This window comes from Hylobates moloch, unplaced genomic scaffold (genome assembly GCF_009828535.3).
Source record: "Hylobates moloch isolate HMO894 unplaced genomic scaffold, HMol_V3 SCAFFOLD_9, whole genome shotgun sequence".
NCBI lineage: Eukaryota > Metazoa > Chordata > Mammalia > Primates > Hylobatidae > Hylobates > Hylobates moloch.
This window is the reverse complement of record NW_026652284.1, coordinates 94,520,677-94,541,464: the sequence shown is the minus strand read 5'-3', so window position 1 is coordinate 94,541,464 and position 20,788 is coordinate 94,520,677. Positions and strand designations below refer to the sequence as shown.

General features: G+C 34.7%; 1 protein-coding gene across 1 annotated transcript; it reads left to right on the top strand.

Annotated features, from left to right (window-relative positions):
* Window positions 1–19,348: 19,348 nt before the first annotated feature.
* On the top strand, window positions 19,349–20,450 carry LOC116813851 (protein arginine methyltransferase NDUFAF7, mitochondrial-like). Its single transcript, XM_032760931.1, has 2 exons — window positions 19,349–19,400; window positions 19,942–20,450. The coding sequence occupies exons 1-2, from the start codon at window positions 19,349–19,351 to the stop codon at window positions 20,448–20,450; spliced, it is 561 nt and encodes a 186-aa protein (XP_032616822.1).
* Window positions 20,451–20,788: the final 338 nt, after the last annotated feature.

Sequence of the window (20,788 nt, the reverse complement as noted above, 5' to 3'; positions counted from 1 at the left end):
TAAAAATATTAGTAATTCAAAATTCAGTCCACAATTTACAATTAAAGATGGCTGTCTATGTATGACTTATGGTCTGCATCAGGTCAGTTTCCTCATTAATATGGAAACTCATAAGAGAGTGAAATATATTGGGACTATTTATAATGTGGACACAGGATCTGTAAGTTCTCTACTTGCATAATCATTTGTAACATTCTGAAAATTCATGTACAAGGACACATGCAAAACACTAGTTAAAATAATAAATACTAACTCATAAGCAAACTTTGGAGTCAGGGGTATTTAAAATAATTAAATGTGAAAGTAGAGTTGAATAGTAGCTATTACTTAAAATTTGAATATTTCTGCACAGATATAACACAATTTTTGTATAATTAAAAGATATAGAGAATATCAGAATACTTAATGAAAACAAAAAATTCCTGCTTTCCATTTATATTTGTCATCATCCCTGGAATAAATCTGATTAATTGTTCAAGTTTTCAAGATTGAGAACAGCAGAGCGATTAAAAGTTTTGCTTTTAGATATCTTAAAACTAACATGAAAAATAGTTTATTAAGCATTTTTTGAAATTTCAAGATCATTTATGCATAGAAGCACAAAAGACATTATGTAAGAGAATAAAAATCCCAGTCTTCAAATCAAAAATTTTAAGCTCTCTTATCAAGGTAATAACCTTTTGATCCTTTGCCACCTATGTCAAAGAAAGATGAAATAAAATACCATTTGTGAGAATTAAATGATATATTTGAAATTCTCTATAAACTCTAGATTGCTACATATATTAGTTAACAATAAAATTTCATATTACATAAAGTTTGAATGTTCTTTGTGTCACCGACACAAAGAAGAAATTTATATGTATTTTTGTCAAACATCAATATAAACTGCATAGATATTTTATATAAAAGTTAGTTTATGATATTTTTCAATTAAGTATTTTTTTTAATAGAATGCTGTCTTTACATTTAGAAAATTTAGAATATCCCGTTAAGGTGTATATTTCAGAAAATAAAAAAAAGAAATACCAGATATTTGGTGCCATAAATGTATATCACAAGGACTTTGGCAACACAAAATTTAAAAAAAAGATTTTACTTAATATCTATGCCAAATTAGAATTAGACTATTCAGTAAATTCCAAGCAATCAAATTCCCTTCACAGTATTATTAACAAAATTACCACCAGAGAAAGAAGACAGCCTTTGTTTAGTGAACATTCTAATAAAATCTGAGAGAATCCCAGTAGTTTAGAAATAGATAGTAGTACAATGCAATAACTCCTTATTCCTTTGCTAATAAAAAATATATTCATTTATGCACTAAAAAACAAGTTTGGAGACATAACAAGGGAAAATAAAACACTGAAAGAAAAATAAAAGAAAACTTCTACCAAAAGGTAAATAAAAATGAGGACCACAAAATCATAATAACCAAAAAAAGATAAGAATAAGTAGAGAAAAATAATATTGTATAGAGAAACTATTAAACCAGTTTATGGACTGAATTCAATCCCAATTAATATCCCAGAAGATTAGTTTTTAAGCTATAACAAAATAACTTTACATTTAACTTTGTATATGCAAAAAACATTTAAACAGAAAAAAATTTAAAATTGAGGCTTTACTAAACAAAGAAAGACACAAAATAAATCTATAACATCTGGACCACTTCTGTGTTAGGCATAAAATCATCATCATCATCACTCATTTATACAGCATGCATCTGAGGATCACTTGTCTTCTAACTAGGGATGATACTGTAGTTGAATAAAACAGACTTAATAAACCAGGTAACTTTCACTGAATGCTTTTTCCATAACAGGAACTCTATTATCTCCCTTCTACTCCCAAAAACATATAAGATACAGGGTCAGAGATAAATAATTTTATTACTAAACAACAAGCTGCATGAGCTTCCTTTTTGTGCTTGCCCACCCTGTCCACAAGGGTGGTGCAAATATTCCTAGATGATGTTTGCACATATATTTGTTTTGTGTCACAACTGACGAACCCTAAATTTAGAAAAAATATAATCTACTATAATGAGATACAAGTAACCCTTCCCAACCATCCTTCTCATTGGAGACATTATCTTTGCTAAACTGGACAGAAAGCAAATACACATTTTGAGGAGACAGTATCTTTTTCTTCCAAAAATGTTATCTATACCAACAACTTAAAAAAATTAGTCCAGAGCAAGTCTGTCAATGTCTCTGCTCACACAATATGTTTAGAAATAGAAGAGATCCATGGAGCTTCCTCCTTATAACTACAAATGTTCAAAACCCCAATTCTTGGTGACTTAACACAATATAAGTTTATATTTAAATTATATGTACACACAAGCACACAGATATATATATATATATATGTATACATATATACACACACATATATATATGTATATATATATATATGTTTCAATGCTGCTCCACTCATTTGTTCAGGGACAAAGGCTGGTGAAAGATTGACCACTTTCCATAGTTGTGAGCTTAGGGAAGAAAGAGAAGATAGTTCACAGGATGTTTTTATAGACCAGACCTAAAGGAGATGTGCTTCATTTTTGTTTGTATTCTGTTGGACTAGAGCTCATACACATGGCCACACATAACTACAAAGGAGACTAGGAAAGTTATTGTAACCCAGGAATTAAAGAAAATACTCTTTTTTTATATAGCTAGTCAGTCTGTCCTACAGGACATAAATTTGCTTTAAGGCTTTGATCATCTTTATAGATAGAGTTACCATTTCTTGTGATAGGGATTACCGTAGGAAGATTATATTGGGAGGAGGTCAGAAACGTGGTTTTAGAAACTTTTTTTTTTATTATTATACTTTAGGTTTTAGGGTACATGTACACAATGTGCAAGTTTGTTACATATGTGTCCATGTGCCGTGTTGGTTTGCTGCACCCATTAACTCGTCATTTAGCATTAGGTATATCTCCTAATGCTGTCCATCCCCCTCCCCCCAACCCACAACAGTCCCCGGAGTCTGATGTTCCCCTTCCTGTGTCCTTGAGTTCTCATTGTTCAATTCCCACCTATGAGTGAGAACATGCGGTAATTGGTTTTTTGTCCTTGCAATAGTTTACTGAGAATGATGTTTTCCAGTTTCATCCATGTCCCTACGAAGGACATGAACTCATCATTTTTTATGGCTGCATAGTATTCCATGGTGTATATGTGCCACATTTTCTTAATCCAGTCTATCATTGTTGGACATTTGGGTTGGTTCCAAGTCTTTGCTATTGTGAATAGTGCCGCAACAAACATATGTGTGCATGTGTCTTTATAGCAGCATGATTTATAGTCCTTTGGGTATATACCCAGTAATGGGATGGCTGGGTCAAATGGTATTTCTAGTTCGAGATCCCTGAGGAATCACCACACTGCCTTCCACAGTGGTTGAACTAGTTTACAGCCCCACCAACAGTGTAAAAATGTTCCTATTTCTCCACATCCTCTCCAGCACCTGCTGTTTCCTGACTTTTGAATGATCGCCATTCTAACTGGTGTGAGATGGTATCTCATTGTGGTTTTGATTTGCATTTCTCTGATGGCCAGTGATGATGAGCACTTTTTCATGTGTTTTTTGGCTGCATAAATGTCTTCTTTTGAGAAGTGTCTGTTCATGTCCTTCGCCCACTTTTTGATGGGGTTGTTTCTTTTTTTCTTGTAAATTTGTTTGAGTTCATTGTAGATTCTGGATATTAGCCCTTTGTCAGATGAGTAGGTTGTGAAAATTTTCTCCCATTCTGTAGGTTGCCTGTTCACTCTGATGGTAGTTTCTTTTGCTGTGCAGAAGCTCTTTAGTTTAATTAGATCCCATTTGTCAATTTTGGCTTTTGTTGCCATTGCTTTTGGTGTTTTAGACATGAAGTCCTTGCCCACGCCTATGTCCTGAATGGTATTGCCTAGGCTTTCTCCTAGGGTTTTTATGGTTTTAGGTCTAACATGTAAGTCTTTAATCCATCTTGAATTAATTTTTGTATAAGGTGTAAGGAAGGAATCCAGTTTCAGCTTTCTACATATGGCTAGCCAGTTTTCCCAGCATCATTTATTAAATAGGGAATTCTTTCCCCATTGCTTGTTTTTGCCAGGTTTGTCAAAGATCAGATAGTTGTAGATATGAGGCATTATTTCTGAGGGCTCTGTTTTGTTCCATTGATCTATGTCTCTGTTGTGGTACCAGTACCATGCTGTTTTGGTTACTGCAGCCTTGTAGTATAGTTTGAAGTCAGGTAGCCTGATGCCTCCAGCTTTGTTCTTTTGGCTTAGGATTGACTTGGTGATGCGGGCTCTTTCTTGGTTCCATATGAACTTTAAAGTAGTTTTTTCCAATTCTGTGAAGAAAGTCATTGGTAGCTTGATGGGGATGGCATTGAATCTATAAATTACCTTGGGCAGTATGTCCATTTTCACGATATTGATTCTTCCAACCCATGAGCATGGAATGTTCTTCCATTTGTTTGTATCCTCTTTTATTTCATTGAGCAGTGGTTTGTAGTTCTCTTTGAAGAGGTCCTTCACATCCCTTGTAAGTTGGATTCCTAGGTATTTTATTCTCTTTGAAGCAATTGTGAATGGGAGTTCACTCATGATTGGCTCTCTGTTTGTCTGTGATTGGTGTACAAGAATGCTTGTGATTTTTGTACCTTGATTTTGTATCCTGAGACTTTGCTGAAGTTGCTAATCAGCTTAAGGAGATTTAAAAAATGAGATTCTCGTTAGGTATACAAATAGTGCTGTTAAAAAAATATATATATATGTATATATATAAAGTCATCAAGGATGTGAGTGGATAGAGAGAGGAAAAGATCAAAGTTGGAGATATTTTTCATTCCAACAATAAGAGGCACTATCTTGGTATTTATAATAAGAACCTAACAAAAATGACTCAAAGGGGAAGTCAATCAAGCAGAAGGAAAGCCAGGAGCATTTAGAGTCCTTAAAGGTAAATGAAGAAAATGTTTTAACAACAGAGAAGTGATCAACTGTATCAAATATGGCTGAAAGGTAAAGCAAGGTAAGTAGGAATCATTGACTAGATTTAGAAAGATGAAGGTCATTGATGACCTTGCTAATGCAATGTTTATGTAAAAACCTTTTAAACACAAAAAATGTAAAGTGAGGCTTTATTAACAGAGCAAGACACAAAACAAAACTATAACATCTGAACCAGTTAAGTGTTAGGCGTAAAACCATCATTGTCATCATCATCATCATCATCACTCATTTGTACAGCATACATCTAAGGACTGCCTATGGAGTGCAGAATGTGTAAATCTGATTGGAGTAATTCAAAAGTAGATGGGAGAAAGGAATTAAAGACAGCAAATCTAGGTAATCATTTTTTTAAGAAAACTTCTCTGTGAAGGGAAAAGGAAATTTGGGGCTATAATTTGAGGAGGAAATGAGTAAAATGAGATTTATTTTTAAGATTGGTGAAATAATAGCATGTTATATGTTAAAAACAAAATGGACTAGCAAGAAGTATAAATTCATGACATTGAAGTAGGGGGAGAAAGTCTCATTGTCCATGTTACAGAATTGATTATTGTGGTACGATGTAGCTCACCTATGTTAAATTCACCTCACTCATAACACTGTAATTTTCTCAAAATCAAAAGTTATATGTATGTGTTCCTTTTTTAAGTACAAGTGAAATGGTTAATAAGTTAACAGATTATGTTATTGTCTAGTCTAAAAAAATACAAAATTGATAGAAAACATGTTACCTTATAGCCAGTGTTAGTTTCAGATGAAAAATTATTCGTTTGTACATATTATGCTGTATTATTTTAGATATTGTACTGCATTCATGTAAGTGCTATACTAATTTATACTGAAAAAAATTACTCATATAATCAAAATAAAACACAAAAATCTAATGAAAAGACAATTGAATAAGTGATAGTAAGAACCTATTTCAGAAAAAGGGAATTGGAATACAGAGATTTTAGAAATGCAGGAGCCTAGAGGTGAATATGGTTTTTCTCCTCTGTTTGTTTTTATGAAGTGATTTTTTTAACAAGGCTCAGAAAATAAAGATAATTTTGATAAAAACTTTATAAAGAGGATAGAAAGTTTTTGTCATATACCTAGATCAGAAAAAGGTGTTTAAAGTAGAAAAGGAAAAAAAAAAACAGATTGAGGTAAAATAAAAGGTAGTAGGTGGGTGGAAGGGAAAGACAAGGATTGTAGCAACAATGTGAGATTTGTTTAAGGGGGCAGTGGCAGTGCTAAGAGTGAAAGGCCCAGGGAGGAATTCAGAGTCTGAACAGTATTAGAGATTATCCCATTCATTGTTTACTAAAAGACTTGCAGGACATATTTCTCTTAATGTACTGTTGAGTCAACAGATATTAACTTTTTTCAGAAAAATAAATTTACAGGACTAGTATAAATTTTCTTCATTTTTGCTGTCTCTCAAGTTACTTTTGGACCTGCCTGGGAGTCACCTATTTTCCCCAGAAATCATTATTTTTGGTAATAAGCCAGTATTGTGCTTTTTTATATCATCTTGGTGTGTGTGTGGTGTCATCAGTTAGAAGATTTGAACCACATTTTGGGTGGGGTTCATCTTTTTTCTGCGGGTGGCTATCATGCACACATACACATTACATACCTGCGTCTGAGTGTGTGCATGTGTATGCTATATATCACATAGCCCGAAAACAAAATCTTTTAAATGGTAATCTATGCAAAGAGGTCTTCTCCAGTGCATTTAGGAAGGTAATATGGTTTGGGTATGTCCCCACCCAAATGTCATGTTCAGTTGTAATCCTGAATGCTGGAGGTAGGGCCTGGTGGGAGGTGGTTGGATCATGGGGGTGGATCCTTCATGAATGGTTTAGTACCATCCCCTCCGTGCTGTTTTCATGATGCTGAGTGAATTCTCATGAGATCTGGTTGTTTAAAATCGTGTAGCACCTCCCTGCTCTCTCTCTTCCCCCTGCTCTGCCATGTAAGACATGCCTGCTTCCCCTTCACCTTCTACCATGATTGTAAGTTTCCTGAGGCCTCCTCAGAAGCAGAAGTCACTATGCTTCCTGTACAGCGCACAGAACAATGTGCCAATTAAATCTCTTTTCTTTATAAATTACACAGTCTCAGGTATGTCCTTATATCAGTGCAAGAACAGACTAATACAGAAGAAAAATTTTATAAGCACTTGGGAAGTTTTTATTATAATCTTAGAGTGAGAAAAATATTAACTATGACATAAATTCAAAAAGCATTTAAAGAAAATAGTAATATTAAAAATAAATGCATATGAAATTCATTGTTTCATAGTACTGAGTGTAACAAAGTAAAATAAAATTTACAAAGTGGAAATAAATAATTACCTTATTTGTCACAGAAAAGGGCCATAAACTACTCCTCAAATTTCTGAGGGATCAACAACTGAATGAAAAAAAGAGAAACTGCTATGGACTGAATGTTTGTGCCACCCCTCATCTCCAAATTCATATGTTCAGGCCACAATCTCCAGAGTGGCTAAATTTCGAAGTAAGTTCTTTACGGAGGTAATTATGATAAAGGGAGATCAGAAAGGTGGAATTCTGTTTCAACAGGATTTGTGTCCTTATATGAAAAGAGAGCTATCTCTTTCTCTTTCTCACTCTCTTTCCTTTTCCTTTTCCCTCTCTCTGTCTCTGTCTCTCAATGGCGCATGTGAGGAGATAGTGAGATGACAGTTTGTCTACAAACCAGGAAGAGAGCTCACTCCAGAAACTGAATCATCTGTCACCTTGATCTTGGTCTTCCTAGCCTCCAAAACTGTAAGAAGATGTTTTTCTGTTTGTTCAAACATCCAGCAGCCTGTGATGATTTGTTACGGCAGTCTAAACAGACTATAGATCTGAAGAGACACTTCACAAAAGGGAGAAACAAGTATTACAAAATAAAAAGAGATATTCAACCTCTCACTTACAGAAAAATCAAAATGTGACAACACTGATAAACTACTTCCGAGTGATTAGATTAGAGAAAGTGCAAAAGTTTTGCAACATATATTGTCACAGAGGCTGAGGGAAGCAAGCAATCCGGTGGTCCCCGCAATATTCATTGTAGGAATTGTAAAGAAAATTAGTACTATCTAGCAAATTTACCTATGAATATCCACTTTGACTTAACATTTAAATGTCAAGAAACAAGTGAAAAATATAAAATAAATTATGTATTAGCTTTATAATTTTAGCATTACTTAAAATAATACAAAGTTTGAAAATAAATATTTTTTAAATTAGTTGGTGACTGAGTAAAGTATGCTGTGTCTACACAGTTAAGTATGTATGGGACTACAAATGGACAGAAGGAAATGACTATATATATATATTTTTGAAATACATCCAGGATATATCAAGTACAAAAAAGCAAGCTTGTCCAGGCATGGTGGCTCACACCTGTAATCCCAGCACTTTAGGAGGCCAAGTCAGGCAGATCACTTGTGCTCAGGAATAGAAGCCCAGCCTGGCCAACATGGAGAAGCTCCATCACTACTAAAAATACAAAAAATTAGCTGGGTGTGGTGGCATGCACCTGTTATACCAGCTACCTGGGAGGCTGAGAAAGAAGAATTGCTTGAACTCGGGAGGTGGACTTTGCAGTGAGCTGAGACCAGCCACTGTACTCCAGCCTGGGCGACAGAGCAAGACTCTGTCTCAAAAAAAAAGCAAGCTGCAAATCAGTCAATATATGAAAATTCAATGTGGCATATAAAAATGAGAGGATACTATATATATGAAATATATGACTTTTTAATATTTATATCTTATATTTAATAACATTTACTACTTTTAGTTTATCTTTTATTATTTTTATATATTATATACTACATTTAATTTATGTATAATATACTTTTCAGGTTATATATTATAAAATGTAACTTATATAGTTGACCCTTGAATAATACAGGTTTGATTTGCATAGGTCCATTTATATGTTAATTATTTTCAATAAACATACTGAAAAAATGGAGAATTGGAACAATTTGAAAAAACTTACAGACAAACCACATAGCCTAGAAATATTGAAAAAGTTTAGAAAAACCCAGATATTTTACAAATGCATAAAATATATGTTGATAATAATCTATATTATAATTTACTATAAAATATGTATAAATCTATTATAAAAGGTTAAAATTTATAAAAAGATACACACAGGAACACTTACAGATGATACACTGCAAAATTCTGGGTTAAGAAAAATGTAACAAGTGTAAAGATGCAGTTTTAAATTGTAACTGCATAAAATTAAATGTAGTGCATACTGTAATGCTGTAATAATTTTGTAGCTACTTTGTGTTGCTATTGCTGTGAGCACCTGTTATGAGTATCTGTTTAAAATGCCTTGTGACACTAATCATCTCTCTTTGAGTAGTTCATCTCTTCAGTAAATTGTATATCAAAATAAAACATGATCTCCACAGTTCTTACATATTTTTTATGTTTAGTGCAATATCATAAACCTTGAGTAACACCATAAGGCCCATCCAAAGTGCCACTAATGATGCTGGAAGTGCTCCCAAGTGGAAGAATCATCACATTATATGAAAAAGTTTAACTTCTTGATATGTACTATACATTGAGGTCTTGGAGCCACATTTGCCAGCCTTTTTGTGATAAAAGAATCCAGCATAAGACCCGCTATAAAATAAGAAAAAAAAAAAAAAAAACTTTTGATGCTGTCACTGCAGCTACACCAGCCAGGTGTGAAAACCTTGCACTTTTTGTGAAATACTTTTTTATCTTGTATTCAAAATCCAGCTTTTATGTGGGTGTAAGACTACTATAAGACAAGCATACCTATAGACTGTAATATGATTTGAGAAAAAGTGAATGTGAAGAATATAAGCTGAAAAATTTAATGCCAGCAAAGGATGGTTTAATAATTTTATTATAGAAAGAGTTTTGGCTTTTAAAATGTCAGGATAACAGCAGAAATAGCTTCTGCTGACCAACGACAGCAGACTAGTTCCCAGACAACATTAAGGAGATCATTGAAAAGAAACGATAACTGCCTAAACGGGTTCATAATGCAGATGAAAGTGCACAATTCTGTTAGAAAAAGAGTGGACATTTATTAGCAAAGAACAGAAAGCACCATGATTTAAGGCAGGAAGAGATAGTTTAATCTTTTGTTCAAATTCAGTTGGGTTTATGATCAAGGCTTATCTACAAAGCTGCCTTGAAGGGAAAAGATAAATACCAACTGCCAGTCTTTTGGTTGTACAACAAGAGGGCCTGGACAGTGAGAACTCTCATTCTGGATTGTTTCCATTGAAATGGAATGGATTGATGCTTTGTTCCTAAATTGAGGAAGTCCCTTTCTAGTAAGGGATTGCATTTTGAAGCTGTTTTAATTTTGGACAATGAACCTGGCCACCTAAAACCCCATGGGTTCAACACAGAAGGTGTCAAGTGGTCTAATTGCTTTCAAACACAATGTATCTAATTCAGCCTCTAGATCCAGGGATCATAAAGGCCTTTAAAGCTCATTACACATGATACTTTATGGAAAGTATTACCAATGCTATAGACGAGAACCCCTATACAGATAACATCGTGAAAGTCTGGAAGGATTACACCACCGAAGATGCCATCATTGTTAGGGAAAAAGCCATGAAAACCATCAAATCTGAAACAATAAATTCCTGCTGGAGAAAACTGTCCAGATGCTGTGCATTACTTCACAGGATTTACAACAGAGCCCGCCAAGGAAATCATGAAAAAGATTGGGGATGTGGTGAAAAAGGTGGGGGTTTGAGGGTTTCAAGTTATGGATCTTGGAGAAATTCTAGAGGTAATAGACACCACGCAGGAGGAATTTACAGAAGACGACTTGACGGAGATAAGTGCTCTGAACCAGTGCCAGCTGATAAGGAAGATGGGGAAGAAGCAATTTCAGAAAAGAATTGGATGTTAGACAATCTTGCAGAAGTTTGCCCATTATTCAAGACTGCTTTTGACTTCTTTTGTGACACAGGCCTTTCATGATTTGGGCACTTAAACAAAAGAAAATGGTGGAAGAAGGACTGGTGACACACAGAAATATTTTTAGATAAATGAAGAAGCAAAAAGTCAGAAGTTACAATGTACAATTTAGTGTAAAACTACATGGAGTGTGCCTGACTCTCTTGCTTCCTCTTTCATCTCCTCCATCTCTTCTGACTTTGACACACCTGAGACAGCAAAACCAACACCTCCTTTTTTTCCTCCTGTTCAGACTACTCAATGTGAGGACAAGGATGAAGATCTTTTTTTTTTTTTAACTTTAAGTTCTAGGGTACATGTGCACAACGTGCAGGTTTGTTACATATGTATACATGTGCCATGTTGGTGTGCTGCACCCATTAACTCGTCATTTACATTAGGAATATCTCCTAATGCTATCCCTCCCCCCTCCCCCCACCCTCTGGCAGGCCCTGGTGTGTGATGTTCCCCACCCTGTGTCCATGTGTTCTCATTGTTCAATTCCCACCTATGAATGAGAACATGCGGTGTTTGGTTTTCTGTCCTTGAGATAGTTTGCTGAGAATGATGGTTTCCAGCTTCATCCATGTCCCTATAAAGGACATGAACTCAAGGATGAAGATCTTTTTGATGATCTACTTCCACTTAATGAATAGTAAATATGTTTTCTTTTTTCAATAATTTTTAAAATAACGGTTTCTTTTTTCTAGATAATTTTATTGTAAGAATACAGTAGATAGTACATATGACATACAAAACAGGTGTTAATTGACTGTTTATATGCAGGTAATTGCACCACTGCTCTCCAGCCAGTGGAACAAAGCGAGAATCCATCTCCAAAAAATAAAATAAAATAACCAGTGCTTTCCTCAGTTTCCTCATCAGAATAATAAATAAATTTAAAAATTTATTTCTCATTATGAGCAATTTTATATTAAGAATTGTGAAGGGTCTGAAATTTTATTGTACTTGCAATTTTACAACATATCCCACAGTATCACAGATGCTGGCAAAACACATGAAATTCCTAGATCAAAAACAAAAAAAGTTCTAGTTACTCAAGGCATAGCAGGCAACATAAGCTTTGTGTTTAAGTTGGTTTCTGTTGCTCTCCCATATCCCATGGGAGCTGTGTGGAGCAGCCCAGGTAGATGGTACACACAGTGAGTTTACAGAACTTTCAGTCTTCTAAGGGGATTACTGGCAAGCTTGCCAAAACTTTATCTCAGAAGGAGATGTTATCTTTATTTTTTCAAGTCAAGACACAAATCTGTCCTTTGTCCCTGGGGGGATCACTATTTTTCTTTTTTTTTTCTTTTATTATTATTATACTTTAAGTTTTAGGGTACATGTGCACAATGTGCAGGTTTGTTACAAATGTATATATGTGCCATGTATATATGTGCTGCACGCATTAACTGGTCATTTAGCATTAGGGATATCTCCTAATGCTATCCCTGCCCCCTCCCCCCACCCCACAACAGTCCCCGGAGTGTGATGTTCCCCTTCCTGTGTCCATATGTTCTCATTGTTCAATTCCCACCTGAGTGAGAACATACAGTGTTTGGTTTTTTGTCCTTGCGATAGTTTACTGAGAATAATGATTTCCAGTTTCATCCATGTCCCTACAAAGGACATGAACTCATCATTTTTTATGGCTGCATAGTATTCCATGGTGTATATGTGCCACATTTTCTTAATCCAGTCTATCGTTGTTGGACATTTGGGTTGGTTCCAAGTCTTTGCTATTGTGAATAGTGCCACAATAAATATACATGTGCATGTGTCTTTATAGCAGCATGATTTATAGTCCTTTGGGTATATACCCAGTAATGGGATGGCTGGGTGAAATGGTATTTCTAGTTCTAGATCCCTGAGGAATCGCCACACTGACTTCCACAATGGTTGAACTAGTTTGCAGTCCCACCAACAGTGTAAAAGTGTTCCTATTTCTCCACATCCTCTCCAGCACCTGTTGTTTCCTGACTTTTGAATGATGGCCATTCTAACTGGTGTGAGATGGTATCTCATTGTGGTTTTGATTTGCATTTCTCTGATGGCCAGTGATGATGAGCATTTTTGCATGTGTTTTTTGGCTGCATACATGTCTTCTTTTGAGAAGTGTCTGTTCATGTCCTTTGCCCACTTTTTGATGGGGTTGTTTTTTTTTTTCTTGTAAATTTGTTTGAGTTCATTGTAGATTCTGGATATTAGCCCTTTCTCAGATGAGTAGGTTGCAAAAGTTGTCTCCCATTCTGTAGGTTACCTGTTCACTCTGATGGTAGTTTCTTTTGCTGTGCAGAAGCTCTTTAGTTTAATTAGATCCCATTTGTTAATTTTGGCTTTTGTTGCCATTGCTTTTGGTGTTTTAGACATGAAGTCCTTGCCCATGCCTATGTCCTGAATACTATTGCCTAGGTTTTCTTCTAGGGTTTTTATGGTTTTAGGTCTAACATGTAAGTCTTTAATCCATCTTGAATTAATTTTTGTCTAAGGTGTAAGGAAGGGATACAGTTTCAGCTTTCTACATATGGCTAGCCAGTTTTCCCAGCACCATTTATTAAATAGGGAATGCTTTCCCCGTTGCTTCTTTTTGTCAGGTTTATCAAAGATCAGATAGTTGTAGATATGTGACATTATTTCTGAGGGCTCTGTTCTGTTCCATTGATCTATATCTCTGTTTTGGTACCAGTACCATGCTGTTTTGGTTGCTATAGCCTTGTAGTATAGTTCGAAGTCAGGTAGTGTGATGCCTCCAGCTTTGTTCTTTTCGCTTAGGATTGACTTGGTGATGTGGGCTCTTTTTTGGTTCCATATGAACTTTAAAGTAGTTTTTTCCAATTCTGTGAAGAAAGTCATTGGTAGCTTGATGGGGATGGCATTGAGTCTATAAATTACCTTGGGCAGTATGGCCATTTTCACGATATTGATTCTTCCAACCCATGAGCATGGAATGTTCTTCCATTTGTTTGTATCCTCTTTTATTTCATTGAGCAGTGGTTTGTAGTTCTCCTTGAAGAGGTCCTTCACGTCCCTTGTAAGTTGGATTCCTAGGTATTTTATTCTCTTTGAAGCAATTGTGAGTGGGAGTTCACTCATGATTTGGCTCTCTGTTTGTCTGTTATTGGTGTATAAGAATGCTTCTGATTTTTGTATATTGATTTTGTATCCTGAGATTTTGCTGCAGTTGCTTATCAGCTTAAGGAGATTTGGGGCTGAGACAGTGGGGTTTTCTAGATATAAAATCATGTCATCTGCAGACAGGGACAATTTGACTTCCTCTTTTCCTAATTGGATACCCTTTATTTCCTTCTCCTGCCTAATTGCCCTGGCCAGAACTTCCAACACTATGTTGAATAGGAGTGGTGAGAGAGGGCATCCCTGTCTTGTGCCAGTTTTCAAAGGGAATGCTTCCAGTTTTTGCCCATTGAGTATAATATTGGCTGTGGGTTTGTCATAGATAGCTCTTATTATTTTGAGATACGTCCCATCAATACCTAATTTATTGAGAGTTTTTAGCGTGAAGGGTTGTTGAATTTTGTCAAAGGCCTTTTCTGCATCTGTTGAGATAATCATGTGGTTTTTGTCTTTGGTTCTGTTTATATGCTGGATTCAAAAATCCTCAATAAAATACTGGCAAACCGAATCCAGCAGCACATCAAAAAGCTTATCCACCATGATCAAGTGGGCTTCATCCCTGGGATACAAGGCTGGTTCAACCTACGCAAATCAATAAATGGGATCACTATTTTTCAAGGTCATTTGCTGTATAAACTTTCTTGGAAAGATAGTCTGGAACAAAAGTTGATACAAGATACATCAAAACGTCATGGATAATTTTATCTCAAGATTTTATTATACATTCTAATAAAAAATCAAATGTCCACCTTCTTTAAGCTGCCTAACTCTAAAATATGTTTACAAAATACCACATGTGGGAAAGTGAGAAGAAAATCCAGTCAAGTTAATTTAAACAATCTTGTTTCCTATTGATTGTGTTTTTCTAATATTACGTTATACATAAAATATTAAAAAGTAGGTGTTTGTGAAAAATACTGCATTTACTTTGCTTTAGAGTTTTTAATTATATTCTTACTTAACACAAATTATGTTTTCTATATTTGACCCTAATTTTCCTGAGATCCTGTAAAGGGTACCTGCCCCTAAAAATTTATGTAAGCCAATTTTTACTGTCTTCATGCCTATGCCACTGATTTTCAAATTATTCTTCAAGATTGTATTTCAGTTTAGCATAAATGAAATTTAACTCTAGAGGAAATGGCAAAATATTAAATATTATAATAGAGTATTTTCAAATGAATCTGTGCCATAATAGTCACAATTATAAATTACAACTCTGTTACCAAGAAAGAAAGATTAATGAGTTGAATATAGTATTTTATTTAAGATAACCTAAATTTAATGCACTCAGTGCTTAGTTCTCTGTGGGTGTGCATGTGTGGGTATGCATCCATTATCGTTTCTCAATTCAAGGAATCAAAATGGGTGTGTTTCATTTCCACATTTGTTTTTCTTTTCACTTTTCTTTTTAATAAATTTAGTCATGTAGTGAAACTAATTGGTAAGTTCTATTTCAAACTATATCTAAACTTTTTATGGACTTTTTTTTGCTTTGACTTCCTTGTTTTGTTTTTAATGAGAGCTATTTATTTCCACCTCCTCACAATGCTTTATGTTTTTTGTTTTCTCTTTATAAAGTCATTGCAAATTATATTTCAAAGTAAGTGTCATGGTTAAACATGAATGTAGAAATGAAAATTGTTTCCTCTTTTTAATGAATAGCCTGTAGCCACCAGCTCAGATCACTTTAACACTTGTCTTTATTGTCTCCAAATTCAGCTAAACTGATGTTTTTGGTCCTGGATTGTTTCTATTTCTAATCTATGCTCTACACTTCCACTCTTTTTAACAAAGCAGAAATCTCACCTACCTAGCGTGGCTTATAGGAAATTGAGATTACCCTAGTTTCACTTTGGATTGCTTGTTTTTAATCTATAACACTTTGCAATGATGTCACTTTTATTTCAGACACGCTCCGAATATACTCCTTAAGATTATGGTTTGTTGAACTTCAAAATATAAAGTAATAAAGGTTACTTGTTATTTGGTTTATCATAGTGATATATTTTGGTGATGGTTCAAATGTTAACTTGCAGATTAAAGATAACGGTGAAGAAAATCTTGCAATATGAGGTAAAGCCTTACTGCTTCAAAAGAAATCTAATAAAAAGATGAATCAAGAATACCTATAGATAGATGAAAGAGAAGAGGTGTTTATCTTAGATGAAGATACATTAACTATTCTGCCAATCCAGGATTCTGCTAATTATTTCACACATCACTTTATGCTCAATCAAAGGGAATAGCCAAAGATGAGAAAGTGAACCCAAGTGGAGGTGCTTCAGAGGCAATCCATCTGAGAATTTTGGGAGAAACTCTTACTTTTCTGTTCATTCATTGGGCAAGCTCAAGAAAGCTCTTGACTTAATATATCGTCTGTCCTTGTCTCTTTATTTGAAACTTGAGCCAAAAACTACATAAATGATTATTCTTCTTTTCTTCTCAAATCTCTGATTGTTTTCTGAAGAAAGACTGTCAAACAACACTTTACCAAAATTGCACATATCTGCTTGTTTCTTGGCCCTAAGTGCACTTTGGGCACAGTTGCTTTCTAGAAAGATGTTATTAGGCTAATTAATTTAAAGTTTTAAAAATGCCTGCCCCAAATAATTTTTGGCTTAATTACTTTTATGATTAGCCATTCCCTGCAGAATGTGACCCACATCACTCAAAATTACTTAACATTGTTTTTAAAAATATGGTAAAAGCTAACTTGATTGTTGTATAGACTACTTTTTTTTTTTTTTTTCGATACAACCGTCCTACACCATTACCATTCTGGACCATGAATAGTTCCTTAAATAAACCATGCTCTGTTGTATCTCTTTGATATGGCTCATGTCATTAATTATTTTCTGAAGTGTGCTTTTTCTCTTCTCCTTCTGAAAATATTTACTAACTCTGGAAAGACCTATCCAAATCTAACCTGAACAAAAAATCCTTCTCTAAACCACTAATTCCTGTTTTTCTAGTGTAGAATTATTAAAATAGATCACTTCATTGTGCTTTCATATAATTTTTGTAAGCATTTTCCTATATAAGTATGTAAACACTGTTTTATAATTGAATAGCTTTTTGCTTCCTATATGAAAGTTTAACCCTATTAAGCTATGTACTTCGGACCCTAACACTGTAGCCAGCATGTGGTATTAAATAACTCCTAGCTAAATAAAGAGTTGAATGCATGTTGAATCTCAAATGAACTTGTACTTTGTTGACATTTATCATTTTAATATTTCTGAAGTATTTTAAACTGTGTTCCATAAATGTAGACAGTCGGGATTTCATATGTGTGCATGATGTTTTAGAATGGACAATAGGTCTTGATCTAGAAGCAAAACATGCAGTCAGGTAGTCTGCATGATATGCGTGGGGTAAGGTTGTAAATACTGGATATGTTCACTAGATGAAATGGAATCTGTCAACACCTCTATTACACAAAACTTTTCATTTATTTCTTACTCCATTGTATGTTGAAGTACACAAATTTCCACATTCTGTTGTTCTCAATGCACTTGATGCCTTAGGACAAAAATACAGAATGTCTTCCAGTGACAAAGGGACAGGAAGTAACAAATGGACAGGAAGTAACAGAAAAAATTAAATACATCAATTGATTTTATTTCTTTCTAGTGTATTCTCTCTTCTTTTAGCAGTAGACAGTCTTCAACTACAGCAGGAGAAGCCTCAACCAATGAGGATTGATAACAAACTTCTAGGCTGTGTCTCACAAATCTTCAGCAATATGGCAGGTTTTGAAGACAAAATATTGTCAGTATTGAAGACAAAGATATAGAAAGAAAATGTCATTGTAATTTTAATGGCAAGAGAATTACGATAAAAAAGGTACATTATGTCAATATTTTCCAAGAATATGAAGTTATTCAACTGCTCTTGTCATATAAGATTTTGAAATTTATAAAATCCCGTAGGCTGGGCTACCTTTGGTCATGTAACTGAGTCTGCTCTGCTCTTCAAAACTGCTCTTCAAAAACAGAGTGGAATGTGGCCGGGCGCGGTGGCTCATGCCTGTAATCCCAGCACTTTGGGAGGCCAAGGCGGGTGGATCACGAGGTCAGGAGATCGAGACCATCCTGGCTAACAGGGTGAAACCCCGTCTCTACTAAAAAACAAAAAATTAGCTGAGCATGGGGGTGGGCGCCTGTAGTCCCAGCTACTCGGGAGACTGAGGCAGGAGAATGGCGTGAACCTGGGAGGCAGAGCTTGCAGTGAGCTCAGAATGAGCCCCTGCACTCCAGCCTGGGCTACAGGGTGAGACTCCGTCTCAAAATAAAACGAACCAAACAAAAAAAAAAGTGGAATGTTTTAATCTAAAATATTTAGATTTTTTAATACTCTAACATGTACAATACATTTTGTTTATTATAAAGTCACCTTTTAAATGCACATTTTAATTATAACATGTAATCAGCTGTATTTGAGCTTTATTTCCTTAGAGCTATATTATGAGCTTTAATCCCTGTTATTCATGTTACCAACTTTTATTCAATGAACTGACAAAAAATTTGGCTTTTAAATAAAATGCCTCAAAATAGAACATGTGGAAAATACAAATTTCAATTTATTGACTGTTCACTTTATGGACTGTACAGTTATTCATTGATTTTTTTTTCTCAACTCAGTGTTACTGATTACATGAAATTTACTGAATCAACTTTCATCCAATAGGCTCCCAATGAGTCAGCAAGTACCTGTTTTGTAATAGAAATTATGTAAAACAGACTTATAAGTATTGAAATGTAGAGTTTGAACTGAATTTATCTAGTATTGGGAACTCTTATCTCATCTAATGTACTATATATTTTTTTTTTACAATCAAAGCTATGTATTCGTTTATAGGCTGGCTAGGCATGGCTGCTGATTTTGATATTATAATCCAATGGTTGTCTATTCAAAGCAAATTTATAACAGTCCCTTTAATATCAGGAGCCTGCAATATAGAGAAAGGGACAGATATTTGCAAACATTTAAAGTAAATTAATGTAACATTTTATTACTTGTGTTATGATTGAGCAAAGTATATCATTGGGAAAAATCAGTATAAAGTACAAAAAAGATAACTTATTTTAAAAAGAGGAATCTGGAAAATATTATGGAATAATGAAATTTAGGCTCAGTCCTTTAAATTTGACTATTATTTCAATAGGTGGAAATAGAGTATTAATTGGGGAATTCTTGGTGAGGAGAATAGTAAAAGCGTAGATGGAGAAGAAAGTCAAGTTTATGTTATCCATACCACACGTGGAGCAGGACTGTATGTAAATATGAACTTATAGGTGTTCTGGAGAGCAACATTTCTTTGCATGATAAAAATTACTTCATACATTATTTTAAATATTAATCTTTGATTTATTAACATTACAACTTTTAAAAGTGAATTTTTTTCCAAATGTTTGGTATTAACTTATAAATTATTTTAATTTATAAATTTCAGCATATTTTAACTGAAATGGAGTGCAGGTTCGTGATCACAGCTCACTGCAGCCTCAAACTCCTGGGTTCGGTCAGTCTCCCAGCTTTCCCTCCGGTGTAGCTGGGGCTACAGAGGCATACCATTATGCCCAGCTAATATTTCTATTAAATATGCCTCAATTGTCTGACTACCAAAACCTTCCCAAGCAAGTGTTAGCTTTATCAATATAAGGGGCCCTTATAGTCTTGAATACTGCAATAACATTATATATTTGTGAAATAAATAGCTCCATTTTATTCACTTAATTAAAATTTTAATTTGAATCACAATTACAGTAGGTTGTCACAATGGCTGAAGTCACTAGATTAAACAAGCAATCAAGTTGAAGTGTTTCCTGATGCTAGTGTTATCACTGAGGAACTTTCTCAATGCATTGCACTAACTGGAGGTGCAGCACTGGTTGCTGATTATGGTCATGATGGAACAAACACAGAGACCTTCAGAGGGTTTTGTGGCCACAAGTTTCATGATGTCTTAATTGCCCCAGGAACAGCAGATCTAAAAGCTGATGTGGACTTCAGTTATGTGCAAAGAATGGCACAGGGAAAAGTAGCCTCTCTGGGCCCAATAAAACAACACACATTTTTTAAAAATATGGGTATCGATGTCCAGCTGAAGATTCTTTTAGATAAATCAAATGAGACATCAGTGAGGCAATTACTTCAAGGATATGGTATGTTAATGAATCTGAGGAAGACGGGAGAAAGATTGAACAATTTTGCCTTGCTACTTCATCAGAGACTTCAAGGTGGAAGGAATCAGATGAATGTCTGTCAGTCAAAACCCTATGCATCTCCTGTAGCTGGGTTTAGTGAATTTGTTTGGCAGTGATATATTTCAGCGTGGATATTTTACCCTTCAGTTTGCCCAAGAAATCAAAACAAAGGAAACACATTTCATACATTGCAGGTAAAAAAAGAAACACAAAATACACAAAATATCAAAATGTTGTTTTGATTTATTTTATTCCCTACATGTAACTAAATTTCTTTAGGTTAGAAAGACTTTGCCTACGTTGAAGTGCTTTACCCAGAAAACATTGACCGATAACTTCATAGTTAGTGGAACTCTCATATATAATCAGAGACAGTCCTCAGCTCTCCATTCTGTACTCCCACCCAGATACATAATGGATTCTTACCTACATTTATGACCACTATAACAGGAAC

What these genes read in the sequence shown, in the direction of transcription:
- LOC116813851 (XM_032760931.1), top strand. Translation starts at nt 19,349, where the DNA reads ATGGAGAAGAAAGTCAAGTTTATGTTATCCATACCACACGTGGAGCAG. An exon ending in ACCACACGTGGAGCAGGACT is followed by an intron (nt 19,401 to 19,941) that starts GTATGTAAATAT and finishes CAAGCAATCAAG; the next exon opens with TTGAAGTGTTTCCTGATGCT.